Here is a 16,785-nt window from a genome sequence, read left to right as displayed (position 1 = left end):
GATCTGAATGAATGAAATATTATTAAATACTTTGTTCTTTACATAGTTGAATGTGCTGACAACAAAATCACACAAAAATTATCAATGGGAATCAAATTTATTAACCCATGGAGGTCTGGATTTGGAGTCACACTCAAAATTAAAGTGGAAAAACACACTACAGGCTGATCCAACTTTGATGTAATGTCCTTAAAACAAGTAAAAATGAGGCTCAGTAGTGTGTGTGGCCTCCACGTGCCTGTATGACCTCCCTACAATGCCTGGGCACGCTCCTGATGAGGTGGCGGATGGTCTCCTGAGGGATCTCCTCCCAGACCTGGACTAAAGCATCCGCCAACTCCTGGACAGTCTGTGGTGCAACGTGGCGTTGGTGGATGGAGCGAGACATGATGTCCCAGATGTGCTCAATTGGATTCAGGTCTGGGGAACGGGCGGGCCAGTCCATAGCATCAATGCCTTCGTCTTGCAGGAACTGCTGACACACTCCAGCCACATGAGGTCTAGCATTGTCTTGCATTAGGAGGAACCCAGGGCCAACCGCACCAGCATATGGTCTCACAGGGGGTCTGAGGATCTCATCTCGCTACCTAATGGCAGTCAGGCTACCTCTGGCGAGCACATGGAGGGCTGTGCGGCCCCCCAAAGAAATGCCACCCCACACCATTACTGACCCACTGCCAAACCGGTCATGCAAGCAGCAGAACGTACTCCTTGGCGTCTCCAGACTCTGTCACGTCTGTCACATGTGCTCAGTGAGAACCTGCTTTCATCTGTGAAGAGCGCAGGGCGCCAGTGGCGAATTTGCCAAACTTGGTGTTCTCTGGCAAATGCCAAACGTCCTGCACGGTGTTGGGCTGTAAGCACAACCCCCACCTGTGGACGTCGGGCCCTCATACCACCCTCATGGAGTCTGTTTCCGATCGTTTGAGTAGACACATGCACATTTGTGGCTTGCTGGAGGTCATTTTGCAGGGCTCTGGCAGTGCTCCCCCTGTTCCTCCTTGCACAAAGGCGGAGGTAGCGGTCCTGCTGCTGGGTTGTTGCCCTCCTACGGCCTCCTCCACGTCTCCTGATGTACTGGCCTGTCTTCTGGTAGCGCCTCCATGCTCTGGACACTACGCTGACAGACACAGCAAACCTTCTTGCCACAGCTCGCATTGATGTGCCATCCTGGATGAGCTGCGGTACCTGAGCCACTTGTGTGGGTTGTAGGGAGGTCATACAGGCACGTGGAGGCCACACACACTACTGAGTCTCATTTTGACCTGTTTTAAGGACATTACATCAAAGTTGGATCAGCCTGTAGTGTGTTTTTCCACTTTATTTTGAGTGTGACTCCAAATCCAGACCTCCATGGGTTAATAAATTTGATTTCCATTGATAATTTGTGTGTGATTTTGTTGTCAGCACATTCAACTATGTAAAGAACAAAGTATTTAATAAGAATATTTCATTCATTCAGATCTAGGATGTGTTATTTTAGTGTTCCCTTTATTTTTTTGAGCAGTGTATATTAGACACACACACAGCCCCATATATACACACACACTCACACACCCCCATACATAGACACACACACAGCCCCAAATATACACACACACAGCCCCAAACATACACACACACAGCCCATGTACCTAACACTACAGCAACTGCTGCCACTCCTCAACTGTAGAAGAAGCATCTTCTGACAGCAGCTACCAGACTTCACGCTAAAACTCTGAGGTGGGGGTGGGGAGAGAGCTGGCTGGAGACGAGCGAGCAGGACTGTGATGAGGCAGACCTGCCAGCAAACCCCGCCTCCTCCCCCCACTGAGAGTACGCTGCTATACATTGTGGTGCTGGTCTGGGTGCTCTTGCGCTGCACACAGAGGCTGGAGCTCACCAGAGGCAATGGAGAAGGTCAGGTGCCCTCTTCAGAGCTGGAGCCCGGCAGCGGCCGACTCCATTGCCTCCGGGACTTCCGCCACTGAGCCACTGAGAAAATGAAAGTCACAATGTTCCGATGCTGACTATGGGGTCTATTTACTAAGCCTTGGATGGAGATAAAGTCAACGGAGATAAAGTACCAGCCAATCTGCTCCTAACTGTCATTTTTCAAACCCAGCCTGTGACATGTCAGTTAGGAGCGGCTTAGAAGGCTAGTCAATAGACCACTATGTTCTGATGTTTGAAAAATTATTTTTTTACATATATTTAAAAAAAAGTTCTTTTTTTGTTTAAATGCAATCATTTTGTGGAAGTTTTAAATACATATTCTTCACCTTAACTCACTGACTTAAAAAAAAAACCTGACAATTTCTGAGCTGTGTTTAGAAAAAAAAAAAATAGCCAGTTAAGTGGTTAAATAATAAATATAATTGTCACTTGTGGAACTTGTGCACTTTGTCACTGGCAATGGGGGGGGGGGGGTTTTGCCAAATATAGATATTGAGATTTTGGGTTACTTTGTCTAAATATGATACAATATAGATACTGAGATTTTGGGTTACTTTGTCTAAATATTAAGATACACTATAACAAAGAGTAAGCAATTGCTTCTACACCAGGGTCTGACAATTTCAGCAATGATAAAGACATTCTCACTGGCTTGTTCCAGTGGATCCATGACCGGATTATAGGGGGATGACAGAGGCGGTCGTCCTGGGGCCCCCACAGATTAAGGGCCCCCGCACACTGTCCCACCCAGAATTGCCACAGCTCTTCTCTCCAGAGCACAGCATTTAGCTGTATCTCCGTTTCCCCACGTCCTCAGCAGCTCAGCTGTTCATTAACAGTGGCCACCGAGGAGCTCCTCGCTACGCAATCTTGCAGGATAGTTACGTTAAATCCTGCGAGACCCTGTCCCGGAGCTGCCAGCAGCTGCTGCCATGACAGAGGAGCTGCAAAGATGTCAGGACTCAGTGTGCTGTCCCAGCTCCCTGCTTTCCTGGTCCCCCGCTCGGGCTGCTGCTCAATAACATCAGAGTGTCAAGACCAGATAGGTGATATGATATTTGTGAATGTGGGGGAGTGGGGAAGGCGTGCTGTTATTTTGGGCTCAGGATGGGGATCATGTTATCAATTTTTTTTAATGGAAGCCCTCACAACTTAGTTGCCCCTGGGCCCCCACAACCCTTAATCCGGCCCTGAGTGGATCAAACATCTGTCAGGAAATAGACTACTGTTCCTAATGTTCCTCCTTTAGGTCCTCCCAACAGCATCAAAATGCTCTCTACTCCATAACCACAAAGTGATAAATTATATTCTGCTCCTTTACTTAGAGAACACACATCTAAAGGAAAGTTATGCTGAACATTTCCAAAACTCAACATTTATGTAGAGTCTTTCACAAATAATGGGGGTAATTCCAAGTTGATCGCAGCAGGAATTTTGTTAGCAGTTGGGCAGAACCATGTGCACTGCAGGGGAGGCAGATATAACATGTGCAGAGAGAGTTAGATTTGGGTGGGTTATTTTGTTTCTGTGCAGGGTAAATAATGGCTACTTTATTTTTACACTGCAAATTAGATTGCAGATTGAACACACCACACCCAAATCTATGTAACTAATGCATTGTAGGACACCGGGAGCGTTGGAACCAGCAGAGCTTTGTGTTTTGGAAATTGTAATTTTCAATGTATTCAATTTGACAATAACTTCCATGAATGGTGGTTGTTTTTTTTTTTTAAACAATTTAAAAAACTTAAGTGATAAATATATAAAAAAACATTTTTTTGTTTTATTGCGAGTATTTTTACTAAGCAATAGTAAGTTAACAGAAAATGGAATCTTACCAGTGTCAGGCGCGGAATATATTTATTACAGTATACTCTATCTGTTTGTTATAGTATGCTGTAGTGATACTAGATGGTGTGTTACATTACCGTAGTAGTGTTCCTTGGAGCAGGGCGATGTAGAGTACAAAAGTGTGCAATCGCATATTCCAGTAGAGCTCCGAATATAAAGCTGAAGCAAATGCCAAGGTAGACATCAATAGCCTTTATAAAGCAGTTTGCATTCGGAAGAGAAGTTCTGGCGCCCATCATGAGTGTGGTCATAGTAAGAACAGTTGTGACACCTACAGAAATCATAATGTATAACTGAGAATCATCCTTACATGTTATCATGTTGTAATAGAATAAAGGTACAGAATAAAGGTACACATGGCCACAAGCACCAACATATGCAGGCTGGATGGATTGAAATGCAATAAAAATGTAAAAAAAGAAAAAGAATAAAAAAGAAAAATGAATAATAAAAAAAATCTTTTATCATTACTAATATGTAAAACATCACAACTAAAATTATAACGATAAAAAATGTACTTTTTAATTGGATTCAAAATATCTGTATTTTATTAAAAAAATGTGCAGCTTCTAAAATTAATTTAAAGAATCAAGAATCAAATAATGAGTACACATTTTTACAGAAAAAGATTACCCACAAACAATAACAACTTTTACATGCACTTTACGGTATTCCGCTACACTACCTCCCACAATACATTAAACCCAGTTTCTTACAAATTTGCCATCTAGACAAACAGTGGCAGTTGCTCAATCATTCCCGGAGATAATTATATATCAGGTGCTAGAAAGGGGCAGGGGTCACAAACAAAAAGCAGACAGAGAGGGGGGGTGCTGCCCCCCCCCCCCCTCCATCCCGGTATCCCCCCAGCACACACAAAAATTACCTGTAACCTGTAATTTGTCCATCCATTTGGTGGATAAATTAAGCAGTCAAAGTCACCATGATTTGTTGGCAAGGCTGCTGGACTACATTTCCCAAAACACCCTGCAGCCTTTAGTGCATTTTCCCAAAGTCCACCATTACAGTCCAGGTTTGCTGCTGGAGGAGTAGAATCACTACACAATTTCACTATGGTGAACAAGTACTGTATGAGAAGGGATGCCCAGTGCAGACTCTAGGACAAAGATGTTGGAAACTCAATTTTGGTTAAAAACAACAAGTTTATTATTGATTTCAAATCTAGCTTGTACAATGTACCATGTAAACATTAGGTAGTGATATGAGTTTCTATCGTGATAACGATATATTTATAAATTGTGTGAATCCCCATGTCGTTTCTACATATGTACGTATTATTGTATACAATGTAGTATGGTTCCTATTAAACACACTTAACAGACTTAAGACATGAAAAACACGCAAGTTCTAGTGAAAATACTAAATTCCGTAAAAATAAAATTAAGGAATTAAAAATCTAGACAATATCAGATGTCCAATGAATAGTTCAGGTATGCGCTGCACTGAGGCAAAAAACACAATGTCTAAGATCACAATTGCTAGGGCTTATACAGGATAGAGGGTGCGCTTTTGCGACTTACTTCCTCTGTTTAAATTGGCAACAGTAGCTGTATCTAGTATTGTGCAAGTTCAATGCATTAAACAGAATCCTCTTGTACACAAGATTCCAGCGTGTCAGTGCTGCTTCCAACTTATGATATTAATGTGCTTTTGGTGAGGTGTCCGTTGCTATGGTGTACAGTGGTGATTACCTTTTCCTCAACGGGGCTTCTCCCTTGTGGCTTGGGCCATGCAGTTGTTGCGGTCCTCGTCTGGGCAGGCTACGGTGTCCATCGGCGGAACTCCCGGGCAGTCTGCTGAAAGCACTATGCGACACTGCTTAGAATTGACGTGATCTGTTATCAATGCATTTCACCTGTTGAAAGGCTTCCTCAGGCATATCACTACCTAATGTTTATATGGTGCATTCTAGAAGCTAGATTTTAAATCAATAATAAACTTGTTTTTAACCAAATTTGAGTTTCCAACATCTTTGTCCTAGAGTTTGCACTGGGGATCCCTTTTCATACAATAGCTAGGCAGTTGCCTGTGGTGCTAATAGGGTGTCTAAAACACTGAATGTGTGATTTATTTTCATTTTTTTTGTTTCTAATTCATTTTGACAAATCTAAGCCTAATCTAAACAAACTGCAAGCAATATACAGTAGCTATGTTACCTATACAAATTCTTGCAGGTACTGAAGACTGACTTATCCAAAAGGACACCCAGGAGAGGACAACCAAAAGGATTGATGGTACATATGTCTCCAGAATGAAATACAAAATGTTTCTTTTGAGGTCAAAGTGGAACACCAGCTTTGGATAACGCCCTGCAAAGTAAAGTTAATTAGAAAAAATAGCATTAGAATACTTACAGTACTGTACAATTCCAAAATAATGGGACTCATAGTAGCATTGCATATATAGCCCATATGGGTGTCTGTGAATGCTTACAGCGATGGGGTTGCCATGGCTATGAGATAAAATGTAAGCTCTCATACCAAGCTGCATGGTCCACATTTTGTTTTAGTTGTTGATTCAGAAGGTATGCAATAATGTATCAAAAACTAGTAACAACCAATAGTCATAAATAGCCGTAGAACACTGATTGGATTCGCTAGATTTATGCTATGAATTTCCAGAGTGGTGTGGCACTTATTCTAGGAGTCTGTAATAGAGCCGGTGGATGTGAGGATTAGGATTATTTGTAGATGAACATACAGTACATATAAGTATTTTTCGAAATGCGTTAGCTCTTTTACTCATGATATATCTTTTTGTATCGCTTGTAGTTTGTAAGGCAGTATTTATTTTCTGATTTCTAAAGATGGAATGTAGGGGACGTGGCCTGACACTGTAGGAGAGCAGTCGCAGCTCTCTGCAGCTCCTGCTCCTAAACTACCCTTTCTTCCTCCTAACCAGCTGAGACCCGTCCATTTGCTCCATTCTTCCCTTTTATACTCCCCCCTACCTCCCTTGCTGCTGAACACATGAAGCCGCGAAGTCGGGGAGCGACCGGGAAGCTCCAGCGGACTGCGGCCTACATCTGGCTCTGAAGCCGGGGCCTCGATTTGGCTTCCGGCCCGCCGGACTTCCAGCTGCGCCGTGATAAAGGTGCCCGGACCTGCCTCTCCCCCTCTGGTGCCCCCAGACCCGGCTACCTGCTGTGGATGACCCCATCTGACCCATGACCACTGCTCCTGCGGGAGGACCCGGCTGGTGGTGCCACGATCAGCCTCCTTGACCCAGCGGCTCTCCCCCCCTGCTGCTGCGGACGGCCTGGACGAAGCAGAGAGCAGGAGAGTGGACACCAGCACTACACTGCCAGTGGCATTACTGGTAAGGTGTCCTCCCCTGTACTGCTCCCAGACACCATCTCCTGCTGGCCTGCCACCGGGGTCTTACAATTACATACCCTGCTGCTCCCCCTTGCCATTTACAGAAATCAAGCAGCAGCCTGCACCCTTGGTGCACCACGTGGGCCGCTGACGCAGTTTCTCTCCACCTTCAGGCTGCCCTGGGGACTGGTGACGGTGGGAGATGGGAGCCACACTACCGGTATTGTGCTATACTAGTGGTGTGGTGAGGAACTCTCCCCCCCTCTTCACGACAGGGACACTGCATGCCTGCCTCAGCTTGCTACCCTCCTCTTTGCATGCCGCTTACCATCTGCTCGGCTCTCTTCATGATAGCTTATGTAGGCGAATTATGATTATTTCATCTTGCCCTCCATATGGGCTGACCCCTGACCTGGCTGTCTCCTGCATTGAGCCCGCGGTGATGTGACGCCGTACCGACCTGGCGCTTTGCATGTGAGACCCAATACACTCTTGACATATCTTACTCTCTGCGCACCTCCGCAGCGGTTACTATTCTACAACTGCATGGAAAAATTCCTAATTCCTACATCAATGACTTCTGTGGGGGCTTCACTACCATCTTGTGACGGAACCCCTGGTGGCAACTCCTCCGACTCCGACTGCTCAACCTCACGCTCTGCATCTCAACGCACTCGTAGATCCAGACCGCCTGTAAAGCAGCCGAAAATGAAACACAATGACCTAGTAGCTGTTCTGGGCCCCATGCTGGCTGAAAAACTAGCAGGCATTAAGGAAGCCATCGAATACACGCTAACCCAACTCAATCAACACTCTACACGTTTGGATGAAGCGGAACAGCGGATATCCACACTGGAAGATGACTTGTCCACAGCCCAGAAAACCATACAGGCCAATCAATCCGAGATTGCTGACCTATCAGAAGATCGATGATCTTGAAAATCGTAGTAGGCATAACAATCTGAGGGTCATTGGCATCGCGGAATCGGTAAAGGGTCACGAACTCATGGATATCCTCTCATCTGGCATCCCGGAACAACTAGCTTTGGACCTTAAAGGAGTCCCACTCATAATCGAGAGAGCCCATAGGCTCGGACCGGAGTGGAGGAACCCTGCTGGACGTCCCCGTCTCGTCATAATGAGAATCTTGAACTATGCGGACAAGATGAAGCTTCTTGACCATTATCGTAAAACGGCCTCCTTATCCTACAACGGAGATCGCCTCCTCATCTTTCAAGATTTCTCAGCACTCGTGGCTGCCAAACACAGAGAGTTTGCTCCCATTTGCAAGCACCTCTTCGATACCAAAGTCAAGTTCTCCCTCCTCTACCCAGCCCGCCTCCGGGTCTTTGAGAATGGCAAACCGCTGTTCTTTGACGACCCAGGATAGGCGAAGCTACATTTCTCCTTACCCGATACTTGACTGTGCTATTAGCTGCTGGCCTATTGTTCATCACTATCCCGATCTTTTATTTCGGGTCTCGTATGTGGAGTGCCATGTTTGTGAGACATGAATGCTCCTAGCTCATTCATTACCTGTTTAAAGTTCTTACCGTTCATGTTAATATTTTTATGTTTTCTGATTTGTTTTGTCTGCCTGACCTGGGGACTCATCCCCCTCCTAGGTTATCCTCCCCCCGCTCACTGGGACGGGGTGAGGTCCTATCTTACCTTGCACACATTCAACATGTTATTTCCGACTGTAGTTGTGGGCTGATATGGCTTCTGCAGCCTCCCCGCACTCTCATGATACTGGAGTATCTCACAATACTCCATTACGCATAATCTCCTGGAATGTAGAGGGACTTAATCATCCCGTTAAAAGAAAGAAAGTAGTCTCACATTTAAAACGTATGGCCCCTCAGATTGTATTTCTTCAGGAGACGCACTGGTTAGACGACCCTCGGAACTCCTTGCGGGCTCCTTGGATAGGGGAATGCATCTCAACCCCATATCACACTAAGTCCCGGGGAGTGGCCATCATTTTCCATGCTAGCTTACAGCACTCAATTAATAGGAAACATATTGATCCTGAAAACAGGTTCATTTTACTTAATGCACTGATCGACAATACCATGTATACCTTCCTTAATGTATATGCTCCCAATGCCTCCCCTGATTCTTTCTTTGCAGCTCTCCTATCGACGCTCCTACAATGGGGTGGCCAAAACTTGGTTGTGGGTGGTGATTTCAATCTGGTGTTCGACCCATCCATGGACAGATCTCGGGTAAGTGCTTCCACCTCTCAACTGCTATCTTCTTTTTGCACACAACTCGACTTACTTGACCCTTGGCGCATTTTTCACCCAACTTAGAAAGACTTTTCCTTTTACTCTCATCCCCACTCCTCCCACTCTCGCATTGACTATATCTTCACTTCCACATCCCTCTTTCCCAAGGTCACACACACGTCAATTGCAGACATCATCATCTCTGATCATGCCCCCATATCCATAGATATCCTAACAACTTTGTCTCCTCATGGCCCCCCATGTTGGCGCTTTCCTGCATACATCCACCACTCCACTGACTTTCTATTCCACCTCAAACAATCCTGGCTTAATTACACTTTGGACAATAGTGACCAAACGCTAGATTCCCCTATATTTTGGGGTGCTGCTAAAGCGGTCCTCAGAGGACACGTCATGTCCTATACTTACTCCAAGAGGAAAAAATTCTCTTCGCAGCTGCAGACTCTGAGTACGTTGCTGTCCTCCTCATATCAGAGATACAAGTAACATGACACTCCAGCCCACAAAGAGGCTTATTTTTCAGCTCATATACGACACTTTCCTCACTGAGCGAGCTCAACTCTCTTATGACTATCAAAGGAATAAGTTTCACAGATGGGGCAATAAATCGGGCAGACTATTAGCTAATTTGATTAAGGGTCCCAAATCCCGTACCTGGATTAATGCCATTGATATCTCCGGTAAATTGGTTTCAGACCCTGACTGTATTTGCACCGAATTTATGCGCTTCTACCGTTCTTTATACACCAAAGGCCCTGACGACCCTGCTGCTAATTATTCTTTTCTCAAATCCGCTGATCTCCCGATCCTCTCTCAGAATGAAAAAGACCTACTGGACAGCCCAATTACCACTGAGGAGGTTGTAGACACTATTAAAAGCTTATCTAATAATAAAAGCCCTGGCCCCGACGGCTTTAGCGCAGAATTTTACAAAATGATGCGTGATGAATTGGCCCCTACTCTCACATCCCTTTACAATCATATTCTTTCTTCCAAACTAACCCCAATTAGTTTCTATGAAGCTAAAATTATTGTCATAGCGAAGCCTGGCAAAGACCCCTCCCTTCCTAGTTCCTACAGACCAATATCCCTCTTAAATCAAGACTTCAAAATTTTGACCAAACTAATGGCCACTCGCCTACAATCTTGTCTGTCTCGTATCATCTCACCAGTCCAGCTGGGCTTCCTTAGAAACAGACAATCTGTGAAGGGCATTAGGGCGGCTCTGGCCGCCATCACTCACTCCCACTCCCATAACTTAGTCAATAATATCTTGATTGATCTCGACGCAGAAAAGGCCTTTGACAAGATCGCCTGGTCTCACCTTGATCGGGTCTTACGCCACCAACATTTCGGGGAGAGGTTTTGTGGTCTTGTTAACTCCCTCTATACTACTCCAACGGCGCAAGTGATGGTCAATAATATCTCTTCCACTCCTTTTACTCTCGAAAGAGGAACCAGACAGGGATGCCCCCTTTCTCCCCTCCTTTTCATTTTAGCCTTGGAACCCTTTATACGCCACATTGTTAGTTTACCTAGTTTCAGAGGCATCTTGATTGGCACTCAAGAATTTAAAATCATAGCATTCGCGGATTATATCCTCCTTCTCACTTCGAATCCCAAACAGTCAATCCCGGCACTACAAGATGCTATAACCTGCTTTTCTTCCTTTGCTGGCTTCTCGATTAATTATGACAAATCGGAAGCCCTAGCCATATTTCGACAAGCCACTGTAGGTTGAGACCCCCCTTTCCGTTCCGATGGGCCCCCACCCAGCTCACTTATCTAGGGGTTTTTCTACCCGCAGATCCCTCCCTCCTTTACACTTACAATATCCAACCTATTCTCACTAAAATTCAAACTGAGCTTAGCCTCTGGCAAAATTTTCCTCTCAACCTCCTAGGACGATGTAACCTTGTCAAAATGGCAAGCTTTCCCAAACTGCTCTACGTACTACAGATGGTCCCCATATTGCTCACAAAATCGGACTTATCCCTTCTTAACGCACACATATCTAAGTTTATATGGGCCAATAAACGGCCTCAGATAAGTTTTCTTAAATTGTCCCAATCAGTTCAGAATGGGGGGCTAAATCTGCCTGACATGGAGCAGTACAATACGGCCTGCCTTCTCCGCATAGCCATGGATTGGCTCAGCGCCACAAATATCTTCACTGACTCTCTGCTAGACTCTCTACTATGTGCCCCTTTGTCTCTTAGCTATATCCTACATGCCAGCAGTGCTACTCTGAAGACGCCTCACTTAGACAATACCCTCTTAACCTCTACTATCTTAGCATGGAAAAGGTCTAGGAAATTATTGGATATACACTGTCTTCATTCTCCGTTTCTCCCTTTTCTGGGAAACTTAGACTTTCACAACGGACATGCCTCCTTCCCTTTTAATAGCTGACGATACCTCCTTGATCAGCCAAACATTCCCTCTACCGACAAAAAATTAGTGACTCTCTTATCAGCTGTGGGGAGGAAAGCTATTCTCCAACAGTGGATACACACTACTCCCCCTTCCCTACCCATGGCTACCTCCAGACTACTCTTTCTCTTTACCATGGATTGGTCGGAGACCTCTCTTGATAAGGAGACTCTTACCCCTGCACTGTTCCATTGCTGGGGAAAATATATACATACACTGCCTACATCCACCAAACTTGCCATTCGACAAAGCTTCCACTGCACCACATGGTACTGTCATCAACTTCTAGACCATAGACCCCCTATTTCTCTTCCATGACTCGATAGCACTGATGGCCTCTCTCTGCTCTCCACGCCAACTATCCCTTCCCCCCCCCCCACCTCACTCCACTCCTCTTCCAATCTCTCTTTGATCTCCAGTACTCGTATCCTTTTCTTTTTTCCCTGCCCTGATGTTCTCTCTATGGATGAGTTGATGGCCCCCTGGCCTTGGCGGACAATGTTTTTGTTATATTTACTTTTGCTGTATGTTTTTTATTTAAGTTATGCGTCCTCCATGGTGAAGGACGCCTTGATATAACTACAGTTTTAGTATTGTTTTAGACCTGTTACGATCTTGTAGAAGTGTATTTTTACTTCTACTTCTCTTCCTATTACTTTATCGTACTATATCCTGGTCACCCTTTTAGTACATGTGTTATATGTTTGAAAATGGAAAATGTGAGGTATGTTTGGGATTATGCAGTTGCCGTTCTATATCTCTCCATCTACATGTTCTCCGTCATGTATATTAGGCCCTGTACCTATTATTTGTACTGCTCATTTTGGTTTGTACCTGTACCTCAATAAAATATATTTGAAAAAAAAAAAGATGGAATGTAGAAGAGTGTTTAGAGAGTGGGGAACAAGACACAGCAAATGAGAATTTGCTAACATACGTTGGACAGCAAGTCCTGGGGAAAGCATTTACATGTGCAGTATAACACCCACACTTATTGTTAAATCCCAGCTCACATTTTTAATAAACATGGCATACAAATGTGTTCTCTTACATCTTTGCTCCATATCACGTTAACATATCGCGCGAGTGCCGTGTGACTTGGTAGCACTAAGCATATTTTTTTGCATTTCATTCTGAAAACATGCATCTTAGCCTATAAGTAATGTAAGGGGATGCACAAGCAGCTTCTGCTGATTACAATGATATGTGGCATGCCTATATTCTGTTTGTGACTGCTATTATATTTGCATACAAATTGCTATGCTACAGTGCTTTCCTGGAAAACACCAGCATCGAATTTCAGATGCAGATGGAGTTGCTATTACATACAGAATATTGGCATGCTGCATTTTTCCGGAAAACCGCCCAAAAAGACACTCAGAGCTACCGAATCCGGCTACGACATGGCGCGACTTCAAGGGCTATTTAGCGTGACTGCAGCAAGGATGTAAGAGGACACATCTGTATACTGTACCTAATAATTGCAATGAATATACAGTACATGCGAGTATGGTAACCTAATATTGTCTACTACTTTGTACAATAAATATTGTAAACAATTTTAATGGAAGGGTTTTCTGTGTCCAGCACAAGTATTACTGTACTTTTTTATATCTACATATTTAAAGTTGTTTATTTGCTTAACTAACAAATTTGGACAACATTTCTTGAATTTGGATGGATTCTGCATACGTAGCTCTCTCTAAACTCCAGTGACCATATTGTTTTTTTTTATTGTTTTTTTTTTGTTTGTTTAAAAAAAAATTGTTTTTGTTTTTTTCAAGCTGTTTGTGCCCCATTCATATCCATCCATATTCGTCAGATTGCCAGTGGGTTCACCTCAATATAAAGGGAATATCTAAAGACACATCTGCATTTTAGCTAAATATTTTGCTAGTGTCCTACAAAGTTTAATTTTCCAAATGAAACCCCTTTATTTCCATACAGCTCTGCAATCCTGGCAGGCTGAAGCAGCGTTACGGTTATTGGCAGACAGACTCTGGTACGAGAAAACATTCTGCATGTAGAAAGAAAAGAGAGGTAACTGTCGTCACCGCCTATCAATAAATAGCATTAGATCATCCTTGATGTAACTCCAGTTATCTGGCTGCAGAGAATGACTGCTACGTCCAGCTATAATCAAAGCACAGTGACTGACGGCAGTGATATTCTCTCCCTGGCTGTTGAATCAGCCAGTTAATTTAATGAACTGATTTCCTGATTTTAATCACCATTACCAGAGTAATACCATTCCTCCCTATTGACTAACTGATCCGTCTACGCAGTTAGAGAGATCTGCAAAGCTTTGTTTCTGATGTACCATAGAGATCTGTTCCATGCTTGGGTAGTGAACCTGTCTTATGCTGCAAGACAGACCAATTAAAACGTATTATTTCCTCCGAGTGCTTTTGATGCTGTCTAGCATGCTGGGGGCTACAGCAGAGAACCAGATGCAGGTTATATAAGTCATGATATACTTTAGTACTGTTGTCAATGTGTTACATCTCATTTATTTTCCTTTAGCTGAACTGACACAGTCTGACTTAAAGCAACAGTGTTCCCTGTTTCAGGCACAAGTATAATAGGCTGTAACACACGGTAGTGAATTCCGACAGGATGCCACACTAAACAACCACACGATGAAATGTAAAAGTAAAAACTGCGTCTGTTATGTAGACAAGGCTTTTTCCCCCCTCTGGTTGTGCCTGCTTATTGCACTGTATACTGAGAGAGTTGCAGCTCGTTAGGAATTCCGAAGGCAAATACAAATACTGTACAATTTCAGACATGGGGAGCATGTTGTTACAATGGTTCGATGCGGTGCAGATTAAAGTGAGGCTCCTACCGGTTTCATACACAGCTTCAGACACAGATGTGTAATGGTCTTCCACCGTATATTGTGCCAAGCGCAGGGTATTCAGCCCTCGTACTGAATCGTTTCCTCTGGTCCAGTAGAACATCACATCATTAATGTTATAGCCCCCTGCAGGGATAAGCAGATTACATAGAGTGAAGGAATTGCTCTGAATTTTAGCTACAGTAAATCTAATATCCATTCTCTTTGTGTAAGAATTGCCAAGTGATACCATGCAGCTACAGTTCTGTAGGTCTGTGTGCAAAGAGAAGATAATAAGATATCAAGGAGTCTATTTACTAATTAATAGTCTCGGGGGGGTTACAGTCGCCACTTTTCACTGCTAGGGAATCTTTTATTCCCATGGTATTTACATGAAGGGAGCCCCCACACACTAATACATCATCCTTACGAGGGAAGGGGCACTGTGGCATAATGTGAATTGGGTCATATGTGTGGAATAATGTAAACTGGGGTCACTACAGTGAGTTCCACACATTTACGGTGCTGGGAGTAATTACATGTTAACCTTTTTTTTTTTACGTCAATAGTTTTTATTGAGAGTATATGTGAACAGAGGGTTACAAAAAAAAAAAAAAGAGGGGCAGGGAAAGGAAACAGAGCATGTGGAAAGTGGGATGTACACAATGATAATACCAAAAATATACAGAAATAGCGAACATGAGAATATTGGTGAGGCAGTTAGACAGTAATACCAATAGCAAGGATACTCAGACTTCACGATCAATGACATTAAGGCAATTGTACCAAATAAAATAAAACAAAAACAAGAGACACGGAGTAGTAAAGTAAAATTAAGGGGATTTAGTCTCATTCAGTCTAGACTGGAGGGGAGAGGACCGAAAAGGTTGCGGGAACAAATCTGCCCCTTCTCCGTCTGTGACGTCAGGACATCCATTTTATAATAGATGAGAAGGCAGAGGAGGAGAATGGCATGTATTCAGTTTCCTTGGTAAAATGAAAATGGATTTTATAAAGGACCTTTAAAATGGGAGGCGGTACATAGTGTTTCCAAACCTGAGCTATAGTGGCTCTCGCGGCTATGCACATACTGTATGACCTAATAAAGACCGTTTGTGAGGAGGGACCTCAGCAGTAAATATATGTAATAGCGCCAATGTGGGAGCTGGGCTGAGGGATAGCTTTAAAACCTTATTAATTAGTTCAGAAACTTCTTTCCAAAAATCACAGAGCAAGGGACAAAACCAGACATTTATGTTTATAAAAAGAGGACAATGCCAACCTATGCTTATTTTGGGAGTTTACGCCCTTAACATTTAAGGAAAGAACTCTGACCATGGCAAAGCAGTCAAATTGCAATAGTTCAAGTGACATCCCGATGGAGGGACAGAAGGGAAGGGGAGAGCAAAAAAACAGGAAAGGGTGGTGAAGAGAAAAACACAAGGAAAAAAAAAAAAAAACGACCCCATATATCAGGTCTGTATGGCTGCTGTAGGGAAAAGAGGATACAGTAAGTTAAACAAGGAGGAAATGGCATCGGCAATCCACCCAGGGCCGATCACAAACAATTAAATGTATATATATAAGAACGTCACAACAATGACTATCTAAAGCTGTGAAAGCTACTGTATGATGTGTGAGATCCAGATATAGCACAAAATGTAAGAGAAAAGATAGGAAAAACAATAAAAACATGTATCAAAGTAGAAACAAAGAGAACCAACACAATAACTCACTTAACTAGGTGATACGAATTAGGCAGTCTCAGAGACTCATCCAGCAAGAAGGTAAGTACACTCCAATTAGATGCAATAAGACAAATTAGAACAACATTTAGAGAGAGCATTCAAGTAGTAGACCAGTCCTATCGAGGCGCAGAACGCCTCTCAGGGGTGGTAGGGAGCCTCACTGGAATGTCCCAATCAGCAAGCAACTTAACACAGCCTCCAGGTCAGAAAAAAACAAATGAGGAGTTATCATAAGTGACTATCAACTTCCCTGGGAATCTCCGCTGGTAATGGATCTCCTCAGATCGAAGGGCCGCGGTAATAGGAGCCAATAATCTTTGCTTTAGTGAGGGCAGAGATCCGTAAAAAGTTGTAAACCTTCCAGAATATCAGACCCATCCGCATCGTGAGCT

The 16,785-nt window shown here is 43.7% G+C and overlaps 1 protein-coding gene across 2 annotated transcripts in view; it reads right to left on the bottom strand.

Annotated features, from left to right (window-relative positions):
• The window catches only part of LOC135056615 (gamma-aminobutyric acid receptor subunit pi-like), a 274,250-nt gene that overhangs the window by 21,799 nt on the left and 235,666 nt on the right, over window positions 1-16,785 (bottom strand). For both annotated transcript variants that reach the window (XM_063962015.1, XM_063962016.1), the window contains exons 9-11: window positions 14,655-14,792; window positions 5,964-6,116; window positions 3,864-4,057 (exon numbers count right to left, since the gene is read on the bottom strand). In XM_063962015.1, coding sequence (XP_063818085.1) covers window positions 3,864-4,057; window positions 5,964-6,116; window positions 14,655-14,792 — 485 coding nt within the window. The remainder of the gene's footprint in view (window positions 1-3,863; window positions 4,058-5,963; window positions 6,117-14,654; window positions 14,793-16,785) is intronic.

This window comes from Pseudophryne corroboree, chromosome 3 (assembly GCF_028390025.1).
Source record: "Pseudophryne corroboree isolate aPseCor3 chromosome 3, aPseCor3.hap2, whole genome shotgun sequence".
In the NCBI taxonomy this organism is placed as follows: domain Eukaryota; kingdom Metazoa; phylum Chordata; class Amphibia; order Anura; family Myobatrachidae; genus Pseudophryne; species Pseudophryne corroboree.
The sequence above is the reverse complement of the archived record's forward strand: the minus strand, read 5'-3'. Positions and strand labels throughout refer to the sequence as shown.